This window comes from Mustelus asterias, chromosome 1, assembly GCF_964213995.1.
Source record: "Mustelus asterias chromosome 1, sMusAst1.hap1.1, whole genome shotgun sequence".
Classification (NCBI taxonomy): Eukaryota; Metazoa; Chordata; class Chondrichthyes; order Carcharhiniformes; family Triakidae; genus Mustelus; species Mustelus asterias.
In genome coordinates this window covers 134200357-134221390 of record NC_135801.1, presented here as the reverse complement: position 1 = coordinate 134221390, position 21034 = coordinate 134200357, and the positions used below count along the sequence as shown (strand labels likewise).

Here is a 21034-nt window from a genome sequence, read left to right as displayed (position 1 = left end):
CCTGTGCTCGTTTGAAATAATTTATATGCTGTTGAGTTGTTTACCAAGCCAGGTTCATGGATGCTGATATTGGACATATAGGTCTCAATGTTAATTCTCATACCCCTTCCAACTGGTGGTTAGTGGGGGTAAATCAGAGCTTTGTACACAGTCACAGCTTTTGAAACATGTGAGTGTCCTCCCTTGGAGAGTGAGGGCACTTTACCAATATAGTAAATTGGGAGCCTGACTTGAGTGCTGCCTGAGTTTTTCAGGGTTCTGGGAACCTAGCAGTGAAAGGGAGGTAGGATATGTCAGTTCAAGAAGCTAAGTGCAGCATTCTTTCACGTCACTGCCTATGGGCCAAAAGAAGTAGAAGTGCTCTCTCTGGTGCCTCAAAGATACCTTTAGTTTACTTCTGCCCATTTCTCTCTCTCCTGCTTTGATTGTAGAATGTTCCTCACATCTCACCCCTGAACCACAGAAGTCATATTTGCAAGCAACTTCCTCCATGACCACACCCTTCCCCAGCCCCCCTTTAGCTTCTCTCCCTCCCACAATTGTATCCAACTTCCTCCAAACTCCTGATCCCACAGCCCCAATCTTTAACTTTTTCTTCCTACTGATTATCAGGGACTGTTCACATGGTCCCCATCTGTGGTTTTGTGTCACTGGTTTTCCTGCCTGCAGCCAGACTGCCTGTCAATTTGGCTGTTTACCAAGTGGCAAACCAAATAAAAAAAATATAATAGAGGTTCTGCAATTAAATTTGACAGGATTTCTGCGTCCCCAGTGTCCATGCTGGTTATAGGATCCCTCTTTGCAAGTATTGGATCATTTATCAGTTGGCATCACGCTTAAAAGTTGTAGACTCCTGCTGAGGTACTTGTTTACCAGAATTTCATTCTGTGGCTCACCCTGAGGAGTAAGCTCATATTTAGTGGCATTCAACATTTATGCTGCATTTGTATTGATGTGTTGCTTGTTAAATGAAAAAAAAAGTGACAATTTTAATTGAAAAGATATTGTTTAGACGATTAATGTCAACCTAAGTTTTCCTGGTCATTTTGTCAATTAGATATCTGTAATACAAGTTTAAAGGCCATTGGAAAGTTGAATATTAGAGTGTTTAAAATAGTGTGCCAAGAATGAAGGATTTGAGAATGAACTAAAATACATAAAATCATTCAATTCAAGTAATTTGCTCGTAAATTGCAGTTTTCCGAAATGTTGCGTGGGGATAGATATTAAAAATATATATTTGGAATTTCTTTAAACTTGTGTAATCATTGAACTATGTTGGGTACTTAACAAAAGCTTGCTGTAAAAAATTTCTTGGAACTTGGTGTCTCATTGCACTGTCTATTCGTGACAAGCCAGATGCATTCGCACACTTCAGTACAGTCATTGCTATTGGCAGTCTCTGATCGAAAGCCTGCAGGCTGATGTAAAGTGCAGCCTGTTGTGAACTGCTGAATGGGACTTTGACAGGAATTAAACAGACAGAATTAACTGGGGAGAAATAGGATTTCAGGACTGCTATATTTTCTGTCTGAATCCTTTTTTTAAAGATTAATATTAATAACCAACCTGTTTATGCAAGGTTCATCTGTCTATGCCATGTAGCAGTATGAAACACTTTCTACTTCTTTTTGTCTTGTACTGCAGGTCATTGAGCACTTCTGCATGGCGACTAGCAAAGACTCAAACTCAAGACACGCAACTCATCACAGTTGATGAGAAATGGGTAAGGGTTTTAAATTGCTACCATTTTGGTGCCTGGAGGCTATGTCTGTTTAAAAGCTGTATGCTGTATACTTCGAGGAAAGGTACAAAAAGAATTACTGTCAAACTTTTAAGGTCAGTTCTCAGAGCAGCTGGGATTTCAATATTGAGGCAAAAATCAACATTTAAAATCTTACTGAAAGCAATCAACAAACTCTCCTCATTCATCTACAAAATCAATTTGAGGGTGTTGCATAGGTTATACATCAAGTTTAATGAAAACCTTTTGTGATTTCATTGTTAGACATTTGGCAGCTCTGGATATCCAGGACCAGATTTAATTATTTGCCGTTCATACACTGATGCTAGAATTAATATTAAAAATAGTAATAAAGACACCAAATCATCAAAGTATCTTTATTGCTAAAACCACTCAAAGTCAGATGTGCGAAACATTTATCTGTACTCACCCTTTTGACCCCTTTTCTCCTTTAACCCTATTTTCATTGTTTTCTACATAGAATGTGAGCTGTGGCTCAGTTGGTGGCATTCTCACCTCTGGCTCCGAGTTCAAGCCCCACTCCAGGGCTTGAGTACAAAAATCAAAGCTGAAACTCAACTGCACTACTGAGGGAGTGCTGCACTATTGCATTCCAACCATTATCTTGTAATTGAGTCTCTGTCTATATATGCTGTGTTTGTGAACCCACTTACCTGATGAAGGAGCAGCGCTCCGAAAGTTCGTGATACCAAATAAACCTGTTGGACTTGAACCTGGTGTTGTAAATCTAGGTGGGAGTGCAGTAAGGTTGCAAGGGATTTGGACAGGCTAAGTGAGTGGGCTAGGACATGGAATATAATGTGGAAAAATGTGAAGTTATCCACTAGGGTAGGAAGGACAGAATTTGTAAATGGTGAGAGATTGGGAAGTGTTGTGTTTAAAGGGACCTGAGTGTCTTTGTTCAAAAGTCACTGAAAGCGAACATACAGGTGCAGCAATCAATTATGAAGAGAAATAGTATGTTGACCTTGATGTAATTAGATACAGCCTTGGTGAGATCACACTTGGAGTGTGCCGTACACTGAGGACTTTTGATCCTCTATCTAAGGAAGGATATAGTTGCCACAGAGGGAGTGCCACAGGCTTTCACCAGACTGATGATCCCTGAAATAATGGGATTGTCCCATGAGGACATATTGAGGAAACTGGGACTATATTCTCTGGAGCTTCGAAGAATGAAAAGTGATCTCATATTGAAGCATACAAAATTCCTACAGGGCTTGCCATGGTAGAAGAAGAAAGGATGTTTATAGAACCAGGGGGGCACAGTCTTAGAATAAGAGGTTTAGGATTTTTTTTCTTATCATAGAATAGAATCATAGAGTGCACAAGAGGCCCTTCGTGTCCCACACTGATACATTAGAAACACCTGAACTCCCACCTAATCTCATCTGCCAGCACTTGGCCCATAGTCCTGAATGTTATGATGTGCCAAGTGCTCAGCCAGATACTTTTTAAAGGATGTGAGGCAACCCACCTCCACCACCCTCCCAGGCAGCATATTCCAGCCCGTCACCATCCTCTGGGTAAAAAGTTTTTCCTCGCATCCCCCCCAAACCTCCTGCCCCTCACCTTGAACCTTTGTCCCCTCGTGACTGACCCTTCAACTAAGGGGAACAGCTGCTCCTCATCCACTCAGTCCATGTCTCTCATAATTTTGTACACTGTGATCAGGTTGCCCCTCAATCTTCGCTGCTACAACAAAAACAACCCAAACCTATCCATAAGACCATAAGACATAGGAGCGGAAGTAAGGCCATTCGGCCCATCGAGTCCACTCCACCATTCAATCATGGTTGATTTCAACTCCATTTACCCGCTCTCTCCCCATAGCCCTTAATTCCTCGAGAAATCAAGAATTTATCAATTTCTGTCTTGAAGACGCTCAACGTCTCGGCCTCCACAGCCCTCTGTGGCAATGAATTCCACAGACCCACCACTCTCTGGCTGAAGAAATTTCTCCTCATCTCTGTTCTAAAGTGACTCCCTTTTATTCTAAGGCTGTGCCCCCGCGTCCTAGTCTCCCCTGTTAATGGAAACAACTTCCCTACGTCCATCCTATCTAAGCCGTTCATTATCTTGTAAGTTTCTATCAGATCTCCCCTCAACCTCCTAAACTCCAATGAATATAATCCCACGATCCTCAGATGTTCATCGTATGTCAGGCCTACCATTCCTGGGATCATCCGTGTGAATCTCCGCTGGACCCGCTCCAGTGCCAGTATGTCCTTCCTGAGGTGTGGGGCCCAAAATTGCTCACAGTACTCCAAATGGGGCCTAACCAGTGCTTTATAAAGCCTCAGAAGTACATCCCTGCTTTTGTATTCCAAGCCTCTTGAGATAAATGACAACATTACATTTGCTTTCTTAATTACGGACTCAACCTGCAAGTTTACCTTTAGAGAATCCTGGACTAGGACTCCCAAGTCCCTTTGCACTTTAGCATTATGAATTTTGTCACCGTTTAGAAAATAGTCCATGCCTCTATTCTTTTTTCCAAAGTGTACGACCTCGCACTTGCCCACGTTGAATTTCATCAGCCACTTCTTGGACCACTCTCCTAAACTGTCTAAATCTTTCTGCAGCCTCCCCACCTCCTCAATACTACCTGCCCCTCCACCTATCTTTGTATCATCGGCAAACTTGGCCAGAATGCTCCCAGTCCCGTCATCTAGATCGTTAATATATAAAGAGAACAGCTGTGGCCCCAACACTGAACCCTGCGGGACACCACTTGTCACCGGTTGCCATTCTGAGAAAGAACCTTTTATCCCAACTCTCTGCCTTCTGTCTGACAGCCAATCGTCAATCCATGTTAGTACCTTGCCTCGAATACCATGGGCCCTTATTTTACTCAGCAGTCTCCCGTGAGGCACCTTGTCAAAGGCCTTTTGGAAGTCAAGATAGATAACATCCATTGGCTCTCCTTGGTCTAACCTATTTGTTATCTCTTCAAAGAACTCTAACAGGTTTGTCAGGCACGACCTCCCCTTACTAAATCCATGCTGACTTGTCTTAATCCGACCCTGCACTTCCAAGAATTTAGAAATCTCATCCTTAACGATGGATCCTAGAATTTTGCCAACAACTGAGGTTAGGCTAATTGGCCTATAATTTTCCATCTTTTTTCTTGTTCCCTTCTTGAACAGTGGGGTTACAACAGCGATTTTCCAATCCTCTGGGACTTTCCCTGACTCCAGTGACTTTTGAAAGATCATAACTAACGCCTCCACTATTTCTTCAGCTATCTCCTTTAGAACTCTAGGATGTAGCCCATCTGGGCCCGGAGATTTATCAATTTTCAGACCTTTTAGTTTCTCTAGCACTTTCTCCTTTGTGATGGCAACCATATTCAACTCTGCCCCCTGACTTTCCTGAATTGTTGGGATATTACTCATGTCTTCTACTGTGAAGACTGACGCAAAGTACTTATTAAGTTCCTCAGCTATTTCCTTGTCTCCCATCACTAGATTACCAGCGTCATTTTGGAGCGGCCCAATGTCTACTTTTGCCTCCCGTTTGTTTTTAATGTATTTAAAGAAACTTTTACTATCATTCCTAATGTTACTGGCTAGCCTACCTTCATATTTGATCCTCTCCTTCCTTATTTCTCTCTTTGTTATCCTCTGTTTGTTTTTATAGCCTTCCCAATCTTCTGACTTCCCACTACTCTTTGCCACATTATAGGCTCTCTCTTTTGCCTTGATGCATTCCCTGACTTCCTTTGTCAGCCATGGCTGCCTAATCCCCCCTCTGATAACCTTTCTTTTGTTTGGGATGAACCTCTGCACTGTGTCCTCAATTACTCCCAGAAACTCCTGCCATTGCTGTTCTACTGTCTTTCCCATTAGGCTCTGCTTCCAGTCGATTTTTGTCAGTTCCTCCCTCATGCGCCTGTAATTACCTTTATTTAACTGTAGAACCTTCACATCTGATTCTGCCTTCCTTCTTTCAAATTGCAGACTGAATTCTACCATATTATGATCACTGCTTCCTAAGTGTTCCCTTACTTTAAGATCTTTTATCACGTCTGGCTCATTACATAACACTAAGTCCAGAATAGCCTGTTCCCTCGTGGGCTCCATCACAAGCTGTTCCAAAAAGCCATCCTGTAAACATTCAATGAATTCCCTTTCTTTGGGTCCACTGGCAACATTATTTACCCAGTCCACCTGCATATTGAAATCCCCCATGATCACTGTGACCTTGCCTTTCTGACATGCCCTTTCTATTTCGTGGTGCATTTTGTGCCAACCTCTCTTCATAACTTAAATGTTCCATGCCAGTCAGCATCCTGGTAAATTTCCTCTGCATCCCCTCCAGTGCAATCACAGCCTTCCGATAATGTGGTGACCAGAACTGCACACAGTACTCTAGCTGTGGCCTTACCAAAGTTCTATACAACTCCAACATGACTTCCTGCTTTTGTAATTTATGCCTCGATTGATAAAGGTAAGTGTCCCATATGCCTTTTTCACCACCCAACTAACATGCCCTTCCGTTTTCAGAGATCTATGGGCAAACATGCCAAGGTCCCTTTGTTCCACAGAACTTCCGAGTGCCCTACCATTCATTGAATACTTTCTTGTCAAATCACTCCTTCCAAAGTCCATCACTTCACACCTTTCAAGGTTAAATTCCATCTGCCAGTTATCTGTCCATTTGACCATTCTGTCTATATCTTCTGGTAGCCCAAGACGCTCCGCCTCACTGTTGACCACCCATCCAATCTTTGTGTCTTCTGCAAACTTACTAATCCTACCCCTCACATAGTCATCATTGTCATTTATATAAATTGCGAATAATAGGGGGCCTAACACAGATCCCTGTGGTGTGCCGCTGGACACTGGCTTCCAGTCACTGAAGCATCCTTCTGTCAACATCCTCTGTCTCCTACAACTGAGCCAATTTTGAATCCACTTTATCAAATTACTCTGTATCCCATGTGAATTTATTTTCTTTACAAGTCTCCCATGTGGGACCTTGTCAAAGGTTTTGCTGAAATCCATATAAACTACTTAGACTGCACTACCCTCGTCTACAAACCTGGTCATCTGCTCAAAAAATTCAATCAAATTTGTTAGGCATGACCTCCCTCTAACGAAGCCAACTTGACTATCCCTGATCAAGCTTTGCCTCTCCAAGTGGAGATAGATGCTGTCCTTCAGAAATTTCTCTAATAGTTTCCCTACTACTGACGTGAGACTCACTGGTCTGTAGTTCTCTGGTTTTTCTCTACAACCCTTCTTAAATAGCAGAACCATATAACCAAATAGCTGTTTTCCAGTCATCTGGCACCTCCCCCCGTGGCCAGAGAAGAATTGAAAATTTGGGTCAGAGTCCTTACAATTTCCTCCCTTGCCTCCCACAGCAGCCTAGGGCACAATTCATTCGGACCTGGAGATTTGCTCCTCAATATCCCTCTGACTATCTTGGGGTCTATAATAATAACTTAATAATGTGGCTGCCTGCCCTTTTTTATTCTTAAGCCCTACCCACAAAATTTGATGCCACCTCCAATATATCATCACTCCTTACTGCAGTAACTGACTCCTTAACTAATAATGCAATGCCTCCTCCTCTTTTACCTTCTCCCCTGTCTCATCTGAAGATTCTATATCCTGGAATGCTGAGTTGCCAATTCTGTCCTGCCTTCAACCATATCTCTGTGATGGCTACTATATCACACTCCCACATGTTAATCATTGCCCTTAACTCATCCATTTTACTTGCAATACTCTTGGCGTTAAAAAAGAGGCCATCCAGCCTGGCCTTACTTCCTTGAAATTTAATACAGCTGCACTCCCTCTGACTTGTTTGTTTTGCTGTATGATTCCATGCCCTTTTTCTGCTAACAGTCTGTGTCCCTTCCCCAGCCAAATTAGTTTAAACACCTCCCAACAGCACTAGCACAACGTCCCGCAAGGATGTTAGTCCCATTCTGGTTCAGATGTAGACCATCCCATTTGTACAGGTCCCACCTTCCCCAGAAATGGTTGAGTGATACAGGAATCTAAAACCCTCCCTCCTGCACCATCTCTTAATCCACGCATTCATCTGCACTATCCTCCTATTTCTGTGCTCACTAGCACATGGCATTGGGAGTAATCCTGAGATTACAAACCAAGAGGTCTTGCTTTTTAGTCTACTGCCTAATTCCCTGAATTCTTGATGCAAGACCGCATCCCTCTTTCTATCTATGTCATTGGTACCAACATGTACCATGACCTCTGCCTTATCACTCTACCCCTTCAGAATGTCCTGCAGCCGTTCAGTGACATCCCGGACCCTAGCACTAGGGAGGCAACATGCCATCCTGGAGTCATGTTGATGACCACAGTAGCGCCTATCTGTATCCCTCACTATTGAATCCCCTATTACTACTGCCCTGCCTCTCTTCTCTCCCCCCCTCCCTCTCCCCTGTACGGACAGGCTGCTTGTGGTGTCAGAAGCTTGGGTCTGTCTGCACTCCCTGGAGGAACTCCCTCATCAGCCTCCAAAATGGAATACCAATTTCTGGATAAGACCCAAGGGGACTCCTGAACTACCTGCCTACATCTCTTGGGCTGCCTGGTGGTCACCCATTCCCTTCCTTCCTCAAGTCCCTTCAGCTGCAGTGTGACCTCCTCCCTAAATGTGCTATCCACAATGCTCTCAGACTCGTGAATGCTCCACAGTGTATCCAGCCACTGTTCCAGCGCCAAAACTCGAGCTTCCAGGAGCGCAGCTGGACACACTTCCTGCACACATGCTGGCCCCGGGCACTGGAAATGTGCCCGGCCTCCCACATGGAGCAAGAAGGGCAAACCACAGCTTCAAGCTCTCCTGACATGAGTAAACCGTTTAAGTTTAAAAACTTTATAATTTTTTATAAAAAAAGAAAAAAAGCAAATAGTTCCCTACCCTTGCCTAAACAATGAGTTTCAATTTAATATGGTTTGGAAATACCCACCAGGACTTACTCACTACTCAGCTGTGTTCATTGGTCTCACATCACTTAATGACCTGTAATGTCTGTGCCCTTTTTTTTCACTCACCTGATGGAGCAGTGCTTCGAAAGCTAATGGCTTTTGCTACCAAATAAACCTGTTGGACTTTAACGTGGTATTGTGAGACTTCTTACCCATTTTTCTGGTCAGTGGAGGAGAGAGGGAGGGAAACACTAATGTAGAGTTTCGGGCTTATCCGCTCCTTGACACCAGTTCTTCCCCTTCTCACTTTTTAGTAGATGTGATTGTGCTGACTTCTCCCAGAATGCTCCTTAGTGAAGTCTCTCTGCCGCCTCTTTGTTATTCTTTGATGGGATGTTATTGTTGCTGACAAAGCTAGCATTTGCTGTCCGTTCCTAATTCGTCTACACCAGAGGTTTGTGGAGGCTCAGTCATTGAGCATGTTCAAGACAGAAACCAATGGATTTCTAGGTATTAAAGATATCAAGGGATATGGGGATGATGCAGGAAAATGGTGTTGAGGTAGAAGATCAGCCATGATCTAATTGAATGATGGAGCAGGCTTGAGGGGCTGGGTGGCATTCCTATGTTCATATTTTGAAGAAGAGAAGGGGAATTAGTACCAATGACATGGCGAATGTTTATCCCTCAATCAACATCACAGAATCCAAAAATCTGGTTATTATCACATTGACATTTGTGGGAGTTTGTTATCCACATATTCTAAAGGCTTTCAAAAGTGCATTAACCAGGGTTCAGGGTAAGCACATTCCTTTTAAACTGAAGGGCAAGGCTAGTAGAAGTAGGGAGCCCTGGATGACTCAGGATATTGAGGCCTTGGTCAAAAAGAAGAAGGAGGCATATGACATGCATAGGCAGCTGGGATCAAGTGGATCCCTTGAAGACTACAGAGGTTGTTTGAGTAGAGTTAATAGAGAAATCAGGAGGGCAAAAAGGGGACTAGACAAAAGAGAATCCAAAGAGCTTCTACAAATACATAAAGGGCAAAAGAGTAACAAGGGAGAGAGTAGGGCCTCTTCAGGATCAACAAAATCATCTATGTGCGGATCCACAAGAGATGGTGAAATCCTAAATGAATATTTCTCACCAGTATTTACTGTTGAGAAAGGCATGAATGTTAAGGAACTTGGGGAAATAAACAGTGATGTCTTGAGGAGAGTACATGTAACAGAGAAGGAGGTGCTGGAAGTCTTAAAGCGCATCAAGGTAGATAAATCCCCGGGACCTGATGAAGTGTATGCCAGGACGTTGTGGTAGGCTAGGGAGGAAATTGCAGGTCCCCAGGCAGAGATATTGGAATCATCGATAGCCACAGGCGAGGTGTCTGAAGATTGGAGGGTAGCAAATGTTGTGCCTTTGTTTAAGAAGGGTTGCAGGGAAAAGCCTGGGAACTAGAGATTGGTGAGCCTAACATCTGAAGTGGGTAGGTTGTGAGAAGGTTTTCTGAGAGACGAGATCTGCAGGTATTTAGAGAGGCAAGGACTGATTAGAACATAGAACATAGAAAGCCACAGCACAAACAGGCCCTTCGGCCCACAAGTTGCGCTGATCATATCCCTACCTCTAGGCCTATCTATAGCCCTCAATCCCATTAAATCCCATGTACTCATCCAGAAGTCTCTTAAAAGACCCCAACGAGTTTGCCTCCACCACCACCGACGTCAGCCGATTCCACTCACCCACCACCCTCTGAGTGAAAAACTTACCCCTGACATCTCCTCTGTACCTACCCCCAGCACCTTAAACCTGTGTCCTCTCGTAGCAACCATTTCAGCCCTTGGAAATAGCCTCTGAGAGTCTACCCTATCCAGACCTCTCAACATCTTGTAAACCTCTATCAGGTCACCTCTCATCCTTCGTCTCTCCAGGGAGAAGAGACCAAGCTCCCTCAACCTATCCTCATAAGGCATGCCCCCCAATCCAGGCAACATCCTTGTAAATCTCCTCTGCACCCTTTCAATGGCTTCAACATCTTTCCTGTAATGAGGTGACCAGAACTGCGCGCAGTACTCCAAGTGGGGTCTAACCAGGGTCCTATAAAGCTGCAGCATTATCTCCCGACTCCTAAACTCAATCCCTCGATTAATGAAGGCTAGTACGCCGTACGCCTTCTTGACCGCATCCTCCACCTGCGAGGCCGATTTAAGAGTCCTATGGACCCGGACCCCAAGGTCCTTCTGATCCTCTACACTGCTAAGAATGGTACCCTTCATATTATACTGCTGCTTCATCCCATTGGATCTGCCAAAATGGATCACCACACACTTATCCGGGTTGAAGTCCATCTGCCACTTCTCCGCCCAGTCTTGCATTCTATCTATGTCTCGCTGCAACTTCTGACATCCCTCCAAACTATCCACAACACCACCTACCTTGGTGTCGTCAGCAAACTTACCAACCCATCCCTCCACTTCCTCATCCAGGTCATTTATGAAAATGACAGACAGCAAGGGTCCCAGAACAGATCCCTGGGGCACTCCACTGGTCACTGACCTCCATGCAGAGAAAGACCCCTCCACAGCCACTTTCTGCCTTCTGCAGGCAAGCCAGTTCTGGATCCACAAGGCAACAGCCCCTTGGATCCCATGCCCTCTCACTTTCTCAAGAAGTCTTGCATGGGGGACCTTATCGAACGCCTTGCTGAAGTCCATATAGACCACATCCACCGCTCTTCCTTCGTCAATGTGTTTGGTCACATTTTCAAAGAACTCAACCAGGCTCGTAAGGCACGACCTGCCCTTGACAAAACCGTGCTGACTACTTTTGATCATACTAAACTTCTCTAGATGATCATAAATCCTGTCTCTCAGGATCCTCTCCATCAACTTACCAACCACTGAGGTTAGACTCACCGGTCGGTAATTTCCCGGGCTGTCCCTGTTCCCTTTCTTGAATATAGGGACCACATCTGCAATCCTCCGGAACCTCTCCCGTCTCCATCGACGATGCAAAGATCATCGCCAAAGGCTCCGCAATCTCCTCCCTCGCCTCCCACAGTAACCTGGGGTACATCCCATCCGGTCCCGGCGACTTACCAACCTTGATGCCATTCAATAGTTCCAACACTCCTCTTTCTTTATGTCCACATGCTCGATCCTTTCTGTCCACCGCAAACCAGCAGTACAACCACCCAGATCCCTTTCCACCGTGAATACCGAGGTAAAGTATTCATTAAGCACCTCCGCCATTTCTAACGGTTCCGCACAAACTTTTCCCCCTTCACCTTTTAAGGGTCCTGTGCCTTCACATCTCATCCTTTTACTCTTGACATATTTGTAGAAAGCCTTGGGATTCTCCTTAATCTTACCCGCCAAGGTCTTCTCATGACCCCTTCTCGCTCTCCTAATTTCCTTCTTAAGCTCCTTCCTACATCCCGTATACTCCTCTAAATCCTTAACACCTCCTAGCTCTCTGAACCTTCTGTACGCCTCTCTTTTCTTATTCACCAGGTTCATCACAACCTTCGTGCACCACGGTTCCCGTACCCTACCAACACCCCCTTGTCTCATCGGAACGTTGTCATGCAGAGCTCCAGACAAACATTCCTTGAAAATCCTCCACTTTCCTTCGGTACTTTTCCCCAAGAATGCCTCCTTCCAATTTACCCGTCTAATTTCCTCCCTGATGACACTGTATTTCCCTTTACTCCAGAGAAACACTTTCCTAGCCTGCCTGATCCTATCTCTTTCCAATGCTATCGTGAAGGAGATAGAATTATGATCGCTATCCCCAAGATGCTCACCCACCGAGAGATCCTCCACCTGTCCAGGTTCATTAGCCAGCACCAGATCAAGTACAGCCTCTCCTCTAGTAGGCTTATCCACATACTGTGTCAGGAAACTCTCCTGGACACACCTAACAAACTCCTCTCCATCCAAACCCCTAGCCCTAGGGATATTCCAATCTATGTTTGGGAAATTAAAATCTCCCATCACGACAACTCTGTTATTCCTACATCTCTCCAGGATCTGTTTCCCCATCTGCTCCTCAACATCTCTGTTACTATTGGGCGGCCTATAGAAAACACCCAGCAACGTTACCGACCCCTTCCTGTTCCTAACCTCCACCCACAGAGACTCCGTAGTCAATCCCTCCACGGCGTCCACCTTCTCTACAGCCGTGACACTATCCCTGATCAACAGTGCCACTCCCCCCCCTCTCTTGCCTCCCTCCCTGTCCTTCCTGAAACATCTAAAACCCGGCACCTGAAGCACCCAGTCCTGTCCCTGAGACATCCAAGTCTCCGTAATGGCCACCACATCACAATTCGAAGCAGCAATCCACGCTCTAAGCTCATCCACTTTATTCACTACACTCCTGGCATTAAAATAGACACATCTCAGACCTTCAGCCTGAGCACTTCCCTTCTCCATCACTCGTCTAACCTCCCTCTTACCCTGTCTACATTCCTTATCTATTTGCGAGCTAACCTCCTCGCTCTCAGTCCCCTCATTTTGATTCCCTCCCCCCAACCTTTCTAGTTTAAAGTCTCTCCAGTAGCCTTAGCCAACCTTCCCGCCAGGATATTGGTCCCCCTGGGATTCAAGTGCCACCCGTCTTTTTTAAACAGGTCACACCTGTTTAAAAAAGACAGTCAGCATGGCTTTGTGAGTGGAAAATCATGTCGCACGAATTTGATTGAGTTTTTTGAAGGGGTAAGCAAGAAGGTAGAAGAGGACAGTGCAGTCGACATTGTCTCCATGGACTTTAGCAAGGCCTTTGACAAGGTAAGTTGCATGGTAGGTTGTTGCATAAAGTTAAATCTCACGGGATCCAGGATGAGGTAGCCAATTGGATACTAAATTGGCTTGATGACAGAAGACAGAGGGTGCTTCTGGAGGGTTGTTTTTCAAACTGGTGGTCTGTGACCAGCAGTGTGCCTCAGGAATCGATGCTGAGTCCACTGTTATTTGTCATTTATATTAATGATTTGGATGAAAATTTAGGAGCCCTGGTTAGTAAGTTTGCAGATGACACCAAGATTGGTGGCATAGTGGTTATCCAGGATTGCAACAGGATCAATTGGGCCAGTGGGCCAATGAATGGCAAATAGAGTTTAATTTAGATAAATTTGAGGTGATGCATTTTTGAATCGGGGAAGGACCCACTCAGTTAATGGTAGGGCGTTGGGGAAAGTAATAGAACAAAAAGACCTAGGAGTGCAGGTTCATAGCTCCTTGAAAATGGAGCCACAGGTGGGCAGAGTGGTGGAGAAGGCATTCGGCATGCTTGGTTTCATTGGTCAGAACATTGAATGCAGGAATTGGGACGTCTTATTGAAGTTGTATAAGACATTGGTATGGCCACACTTGGAATACTGTGTACAGTTCTGGTCGCCCTTTTATAGAAAGGATATAATTAAACTAGAAAGAGTGCAGAAAGGATTTACTAGGATGCTACCGGTTGGTTTGAGTTATAAGGAGTGGTTAGATAGACTGGGACATTTTTCCTGGAGCTTAGGAGACTTAGGGGTGATCTTATAGAGGTCTATAAAATAATGAGGGGCATAGATATGGTAGATAGTCAACGTCTTTTCCCAAAGGTAGGGGAATCTAAAACTGGAGGGCATAGGTTTAAGGTGATACAAAAGGATCTAGAGGGGCAATTTTTTCACAGAGGGTGGTGAGTGTCGAACGAGCTGCCAGAGGTAGTAGTAGAGATGGGTGCAATTTCATCTTTTAAAAAGTGTTTAATCAATTACATGGGTAAGATGGGTATAGAGGGACATGGGCCAAATGTGGGCAATTGTTTAAGTTTATTTATTAGTGTCACAAGTAGGTTTACATTAACACTGCAATGAAGTCACTGTGAAAATCCCCTAGTCGCCACGTCTATGACCTCTTTTGGCTGCCACATTTCTGACATTACAACAGGGACTACATTTCTAAAAGTACTTGCTTGACTGTAAAGTGCTTTGAGATGTCCAGTGGTTGTGAAAAGTGTTACATTAATGCAAGTCTTTTTTTCTTTCCACTGTCCTACTTAATTTACTTCCTTCTACCAATTCAAACCCTTTTACTCTTTTTAAAAAAAGATGGGCTGATTCTTCTGTGAAGTGGCAATCACTGTCAGATTGCCACTCTGCTTCTATTTTTATTACCTTGGTCTGGAACCGCACATTTTTCACCCAGACTCCTGACCTGATCTGTTGAGAAATGTGAAATGTTGCTGCTCCTGGAGTATTTCTGTGTAGGAACACGGTGAAAGCAAAGCTATGCTCCCCTTTTACAGCACCAGCTGATATGTTATGGGTAGGTTTAAATGCCTTAGTCACTTAAACAAGCTAGGAGAGAAAGTAAGTGTGTAAGGTTATGGGATAGGATGGGTTGGACAGGGTAGGCATATGGTGGTTGTGGGGGAGGGGGAAGAGGTTGGGGTAGTCGGGGTTCAGGAGGGTAATTGGGTGGGAAGGGGTTAGCCAGGGGGTGTCGGGATGCTAGTCAGAGTGTGGGACCAGTCAGATCATCATGGGGTTTAGTTGGGGTGGGGGGGGGGGGTTCAGTGAGGGTTGGAGGTGTTAGTAGTATTGTTACTCAGGATTTAGCACTTGTTTTAATCCACCTAACTTTTCCTGGATAATTATTTCGCCATGTGAATTAGAACAAACCAAAAGACCAAAGTCTTTAAATCAGGGTTTTAAAATTTATTTATTAGTGTCACAAGTAGGCTTACATTAACACTGTAATGAAGTTACTATGAAAATCCCCTTGTCGCCATTCTCCGGCACCTGTTCGGTTCACTGAGGGAGAATTTAGCATGGCCAATGCACCTAACCAGCATGTCTTTTGGAATGTGGGAGGAAACCGGAGCACCCGGAGGAAACCCATGCAGACGCGGGGAGAATGTGCAGACTCTGCACAGACAGTGGCCCAAGCCAGGAATCGAACCTGGGTCCCTGGCGCTATGAGGCAACAGTGCTAACCACTGTGCCACCATGCTGCCCTCTTAGGTTCCAGACGCAGAGTAATTATCCAACCGAAGTTGAAATTTGCTGGGCAATTTCGAGGAGGTTAGTGCGTGGGGTCTTCTCAGACGACTTCTACGTTTTAATGCCACTATTCATTTTGAAGCAACATTCTGATTTCCATTGACTGGGAACCACCCTGAAGAGCCCACGTCTTGAACAGCCCCATGAATGTGAGCAAGTCAATGTTTGACATGATAGTTATGTCAAACCAAGAGAATAGTCATGCAACAAGCTCCATGATAACTCGGCATGCCTCTGGAATATGTTTTTTCGTGATTTTAATTGAGAGTGTGTCTGTGTGCAGGTACATAAAGATAATATGTAATTGGTAGTTACCTCATGTCTGTCTGTAGCTTTATGATATTTTTAGAGACCGGATGATTTAATGAGCACTTTACTGCTGTTGGAAGCATATTGTCATGTTCCTTTATAGACGCCATTTGGGGATACAACTCACCATTTCTAGAACATAAATTTTGTTTTTCCTTTCAGCTCAGAATAGTTCACCATAAAGTTCTAAGGTGCACCCATGTGGTTTCAGAGGGAAATAGGCAGAGTACATCAACGACATAACTGTGCAGCAAACATTTGGTGCAGCTGTATGCATATTTTAAATAAAATAATATAGAACATACAAAGCAACTTTTCTTTTGGAAAGGCGATAAATGTAATTAATAGAGATAAACAACCTTGCCAATACCTATAAAATTGTGACTTGCTCCAACTTTAAGCTTCTGTTGCTTTTCAGTGGAATTGCTGACTAATGGATTAGTAACAACTAAGATATAGTAGAAAATTAAGTTCAGTTGTGGAAAAAATTGTCATTCTGGTGTTCTTTCCAAAGTTATTTCAACATATTTAAGACTGTGCAAATTTGTATTCTGCCAGCAGCTAAATGTTGATGTCAATTCATTTTGGTACAAAAGTAATGAAAGGCATTAAGAGCTTTGACTTGCAAAGAAAGAATATTAACGGAATAAAGCTGTTCCTTTGTTTTTTTTAATCTATAAACTGCCACACATCTGTACTGTACTTCAAAAATTCACAGTGGGATAGAAAGAATGTGATTTTAAAACTCGACACAATCATTTTTAGCCTTGCTTTCACGGTTTCCCATAAAAATAACGAGCTCCTAAAAAGAAAAAAAGCCACGTAGCTTTGAAACTAACTTAATTTTAATGTCTTAAAGCTTCATTCTGTGGAAGTACACAGCAGACATAATTTGTTTAATGCTGAAAGGTGCAAATGTATATTCTGAACCAGTGCTAACCTGCAAAATGTGGTGCTGTAATTTTCCATTGCTAATCCAACTGTTTTCTGTTATCACAGTCTCTATTGCTATTATAATGTACTAACGCTCTCAAATATGAGGGATATTGATGAATGCAGTCTGCTAAATTTTCTTCCACTTCATGCCTCATTTCTATTTCATTCTTCAGTGAGAGTTATGCAGGACTCCCCCCGCCCCCGCATGCCTCACTCGCTCACCCACTCTCCTCCCTATCCCTCCTACCTGACTTTTCCTTCCCTTGCCTTCTTCCTCCTTCCCTCACATCCTCAATGAGAGAAAGCTTAGACCTCACTGTGATGTTAGCTATGTCCTGCCGGTAGCCATTAAAGTTACTGTAGCCTTGAACCTTTTTCTCTCTAGTTCTTTCCATGGGTCAGCAGTGGACTTTATTGGTGTCTCACAAGCGGCAACACGCCACTGCAAGTCACTGGTAACTGATTCCCTAGTTGTAAGAGCTAGGCGGTTGATGCATTTTCAGACGGACTGCAATCTTGCAGGCACAAAGAGAAGTGGGATTTGCTCTGCATGGTATCACAATTGCACCTGTGTGACCATGGGAGTACTGTTCGATTGGCCAGTGAGCCTGACCACACAAGGGCAGGCAGGATTTCTCCTATACTTAACGTTTAAGCTAATTAAGGGATTGCCATTGAGAGAGCTGTCTAGTTCTTGGTGGAGGATAAGCCCGAGTGCTGACAGCTCGCATGCAGCTGTTTTTTTTAACTCACCTGTGCAGCAGTCACAGAGGTACGACAGAGCAGGTGGACATCTGAGAAGATAGTATACAGATGATGGTTGAAAGAGGAAGGGTTGCCCCATGTTTCAGCAACATCTCACTTGAACTACCTTTTTCTGAAGCAGTCCATGATAGCTTGCAGGTCCACTTTCCTGAAGACAGGAGGAGGAGGCCAATAAGCATCACCAAGAAAGCATGATTGAAGGTGGCAGAAGTCTTAAACAGCTGAGATGATGTTGCTAAAACCCGGATGCAATACAGGAAGTGGTTTAATGACCTGTTACAGGCTAGAAAAATGTGTGGTCTTCACAGTTGGCAACTGAGAACCCAGTATTAAGTGAAATACACTCATGAAATTTGAGGCCAGGTGGTAGACCCATGCATGGGCAATGCCAGGCACCAATGTTAACTTTGAAGCATGTAGTTATTATGCACCCAAAATTCATTCTCGGGCCTGGGTGAATGCTACAGTAAGATGGCTTAATGGCTCCCTCACCATTCCCACCCAGCAGCATAGTGTGCCACTTTTACACTGCCTCAGAGTGATTAGTAGTTAAGAGTAATCAGGAGACGGGACTAGCGTCACCCATGTTCGTGATGGCAGGAAGTGTGCTAGAAATGTCAGGGAGCACCATTGTAGCAGAGATGGAGTAGCTGTTATCACCGTGGTGACACCAATGGAGAAGAAGACTGCCCAGATTGGATAGGTTGCTACAGCCTGTCACTGCGGGCAAGTCAGGTGTAGGGGCGTGTGGAAAATGTGTAAAGATTTGGTTGTGTACAGCATTCCTGACACAATATTTGGCATAAGAAACCTGTCTGGGTCCTTACCACCAGTGTAAGCTCCTTTCCAAGGAGAGGTCAGGGGCCTTGGTTGAATGACCACAGGTTTCACTTCAATAGTTTATCTCCACCAGGTCCAGCAGCAGCGGAGGAACAGACCAGGGATACAGCCACATTGGAAAGCTCACAGAATACAACATCAGCTGAAGAAACTGCACCACCTGATGTCTGCATATCCTCCACCAGCGCAGTGACACTCATGTTGGTCGGTCCTGTTGCACATGTAGAATAGGTGGAACTATCTGTTGAGCACTTCATGGATGCCCTGGAGGCAGCAGTGGAGGAATGCTAGCTGTGGCCACTTCCCTCAGAGGAATGAGGAGAGACCCAAAGATGTTCAGCTCCTTGCAAATGGCAAGCTTTATGTTTCATCAGCAAAGCAACAGAGGCTTTAGCTGATTTACCAAATGTGTGAAGATCATTGGGAGCTTAAGTGAAGATCCATGAGGAGTCCATCCATGACATGAGGGCTACATTTCACTGGCAAGTGAATACATGGTATCCTCCATTGACAGAATGGCAACCCTCGTGGAGAGATGCATGTAGCATAGCACAAAGCGGATACAGGATTTGCGAGCAGACATTCATGAATTTGCCTCAACAGTGAGGTCAATAGAGCAATAAATTGGCTAGATAGGCCAACCATGGATCTCCTGGAACCAAGAACTCAATCACTCCAGGTGACCACAGGAAATGAATGTGAAGCTTCGAAGAGCAGAGAGGCAGGCTTCAGGCAATGGGGCTTCTGTCAGAGTGCCGCCACAGCTGAAGGCACACCCTAAGCCCCTTTAATAAGATGGCGATCCTTCTCTGATTGCTGAGACAGGCCCTGCACAAATGCAGGTGACCCCATATATAGGGCTCAGTAGGGTTCAGGTACCCCGAGGACTCAGACCATAGCCATCTAATGCACCAAGTCAAGAAAGCCTGCCTCAATATCAACTTAAGGACCAGGGGGTATGCCTCAGAAGTTAAAGTCAGCATGTACCTAAAGGTGTGGACTGGCACTTGGGTTCTTTGGGTGGTGGTTTTGTAATATGTACTTTCCAGAGTCGACAGGGCTGGCTTTGCTGTTGTCCTTTCTAGTGCCTAGGTCAATGCTGGGTGGTCTGTTCAGTTTCATTCTCTTTTGTTTTCTTTGCAGAGGGTGAAACAGGTACTCACTAGTTCCTCCTCATAACACACCATTCGGTCATTGGATTTAATATCTGGCTCTGTCAATTGTTGCATTGAAATAAATATACAATTTATTATAGATTGCATTTCAACAACCTTTTTCATTTATTAAATAAGAAATTAACAGAGCCACAGATTTAGGTCAGGTGACAAAAAACTTGGTTAAAGAAGTTGGTTTTAAGGAGAGCCTTAAATGAGGAGAGAGAGGCAGAGAGGTTTAGGGAGAGAATTCGAGAATTTAAGGTGAGGCAGCTGAAGGCACGGCCACCTATGGTGGAGTGATTATAATTGGGATGCAGGAAAGGCCAGTTTTGGAGGAGCACCAAGCTCTGTAGTGGTGTAGAGTTAAAGAAAGGTACAAAAGATAATAAAGTACGAGTCCATGGAGGGATTTAATCACAAGGATACAAATCAAGTGGTGTTTTTAAATATAATATCATTCTTGCTGTTCTCTGTAATCTTTTTCAAGCCATTTCTATCGCAATTTTTGAACTCTGCTTCAATAGTTGTTAGTGTCTCATAATTTTGTATTCTAGCCATCCTCTGTGTGTGAATTTCTATTTCCTAAACTTGCTTTATTTTCCTTGCTATATAAAATTATGCATTCTTATTAGTGTCCCAACATCAAAAATGGTAATCATTTCTCTATGTATTATAACCCTTTTCGATCATAAAAGCCTTCTTAATTCTATTGAGGAAAAAAACTTCTTAACTTCCCACCTAACTGCAAACCCTCATTCCTTGATAACTTCTTTAAAACTGTTTGATACTTTTTATTTTTGGTTTTATTTTTAAGTCATGTTTTAAGAAGTCTTCAGTTTCATATTCCTACTCCAGATATTGGTAAACTGATGTTTGTGATGCTCTTGAGTTACGAGTTTTCTACATTTGTGAAGGGACTGTTGTAACTCATCACTAATGAATTATCTTCTGTAGGTTTCATGTGGCACAAACCATTTACAGTCATAAGCAACATTGAACCTTCGGTGCTCCAACAAATTTGAATTGTCCCTCAAAAACTAAATTGACAGAGAGAAATTAATAGCTTATGTCAGCAGTTATTTGTATTTCACTGCCGGTTGGTTGGAACATGCTGAAAAACAGATTGTATGACAGTAGTTGGCATGCTTACATCATCAAATAGATCATCAATTGACCAAATATAGCCCAGTTTGTGATGCAAAGAGCAGACTGGGCTGTGATGCTTTTCAGTCTGTAGATTTAATCAGTTTGACTTTTTTCAGTAGAATTCTCCTCTAAGGGGCATTAGTGCAAAACAAACAGA

At 43.9% G+C, this 21034-nt stretch overlaps 1 protein-coding gene across 1 annotated transcript in view; it reads left to right on the top strand.

Annotated features, from left to right (window-relative positions):
- ndufs4 (NADH:ubiquinone oxidoreductase subunit S4) overlaps positions 1 to 21034 on the top strand; it is a 150709-nt gene that overhangs the window by 23693 nt on the left and 105982 nt on the right. The window contains exon 2 of the mRNA XM_078219423.1: positions 1648 to 1726. Coding sequence (XP_078075549.1) covers positions 1648 to 1726 — 79 coding nt within the window. The remainder of the gene's footprint in view (positions 1 to 1647; positions 1727 to 21034) is intronic.